General features: G+C 37.6%; 1 protein-coding gene across 1 annotated transcript in view; it reads left to right on the top strand.

Moving 5' to 3' along the window:
* Window positions 1–1610, top strand: part of KIF28P — a 204065-nt gene that overhangs the window by 156598 nt on the left and 45857 nt on the right. The window contains exon 17 of the mRNA XM_006871283.1: window positions 908–1026. Coding sequence (XP_006871345.1) covers window positions 908–1026 — 119 coding nt within the window. The remainder of the gene's footprint in view (window positions 1–907; window positions 1027–1610) is intronic.

Below are 1610 nucleotides of genomic sequence, written 5' to 3' on the forward strand. Positions count from 1 at the left end.
TGGGTTTAAACTGCTGACTTTGTGGTTACCAGTCCACTGCTTGTCCTACAGAAGTGTCAGGGCTTACTAGTAATTTTTTAATGTAATACAGAAATAAAAACTTTTTTTAAACCTGCCATGACTTTTATTTTTCATCCCACCCTGAGTGCAAACACTATTTACATGTTGATAGGTGGAATCCTTCCAAACTTTTACATGCAAATGATATAAACTTATACTTTTAAAACAAAAAGGGGCTCCTTCTCTGCACATAATTCTGCACCTCACCTTTTTTTTTTTTCACTTAACCTAGAACAAATATCTTTTTAAGCCAGTATTATGTGATTATTTACCTTCCTCTTTTAGATTCCCTGGATGGCACAAACAGTTAAACAATGAGTTATTAACCAAAAGGTTGATAGTTTAAACTCTAGAGGTTCCTTGAAAGAAAGTCCTGGTTATCTGCTTCTGAAAAACCAGCCACTGGAAACCCTTTGAAATGTAGTTCTGTTCTGATGCATGTGGGGTCACCATGAGTCAGAGCTGACTCAACAACTAGTTATCTGGTTTTAAAGGCTCTACAGGATTTTGTGTTATGGTACATGGAGGTTTATTTAATCATGCCCTTAGTATTTAAAGTTTCTAATTTTTCAACATTGCAATGATACAAAGTGCCTCCTTGGAACCCTGAACTTTTTGTGTCCTTTTGTGAGCATTGCTGGAGTTGAGTCCAGAAAGCATAACACTGGTTTGCAAACATCCTGAAGGTGGGGCCCATATCAGTGCCTGTCACAGTCTGTGTACTTTTCTGCTTAGAAGATATTTGATGAACAATTGAATGAACAAACATACACATTTATTCATGGCTGTGAAGTACTGCAGAACAAGTGACCACCTGTCATTTTCACTCGGATACTTCTTTCAACAGGTTCCATGAATAACAGAGATGGAAAAGCAGACCAGAGTGTCCTGGCTGTGTTCCAGGACTATGTTAAACTGATGCCTCTAGTTGCAGAAGCAAATCAAATGAGTGAAGAGTTGAAGAAGGTAATGGTTTTCATTTCCTAGAACAACTATAATGAAATACTACAAAGCATGTGACTTTAAAGAGCAGAAATATATTGTTTCACAGCTCTAGAGGATGGAAATCAGGGTATTGGCTGTGTTGAGTCCTCTGAGGCTGTAAGAGAGAATCTGTTTCATGCTTCTTTTCTAGCTTCTGGTAGCCCCAGGAATTCTTTGGCCTCTTTCCTCTGGCTCTTTCTTTCTGTGTATCCTTTTAAAAATAATGATGCCAGTCATATAGGATTAGGACCGACCCCCCTTCCATAAAACCTCATGTTACTCTAACTAATAAATATCCTATTTCCAAACAGGGTCACATTCACAAGTACAAGAGTATTTCAAGATATTTTGGGGTTAGGGAGACACAATTCAATCTACGACAGCATTTTTTTTTTAACATTTTCAAAAGTTTGTTTGATTGTGATAAAAAAAATACAAGGGGGGGACTTCAAAAATGTTATTAAAAACTAGAATTAAGAAGGCATGGCTTTATGGCAGCTAGTGTAGAGGTGCAGTGAGGTTCTCCATCAGCAATACCACAGAATACCAGGCAAAGCTCCAAAACT

Source organism: Chrysochloris asiatica, unplaced genomic scaffold, assembly GCF_000296735.1.
Source record: "Chrysochloris asiatica unplaced genomic scaffold, ChrAsi1.0 scaffold00165, whole genome shotgun sequence".
Taxonomy (NCBI): Eukaryota; Metazoa; Chordata; class Mammalia; order Afrosoricida; family Chrysochloridae; genus Chrysochloris; species Chrysochloris asiatica.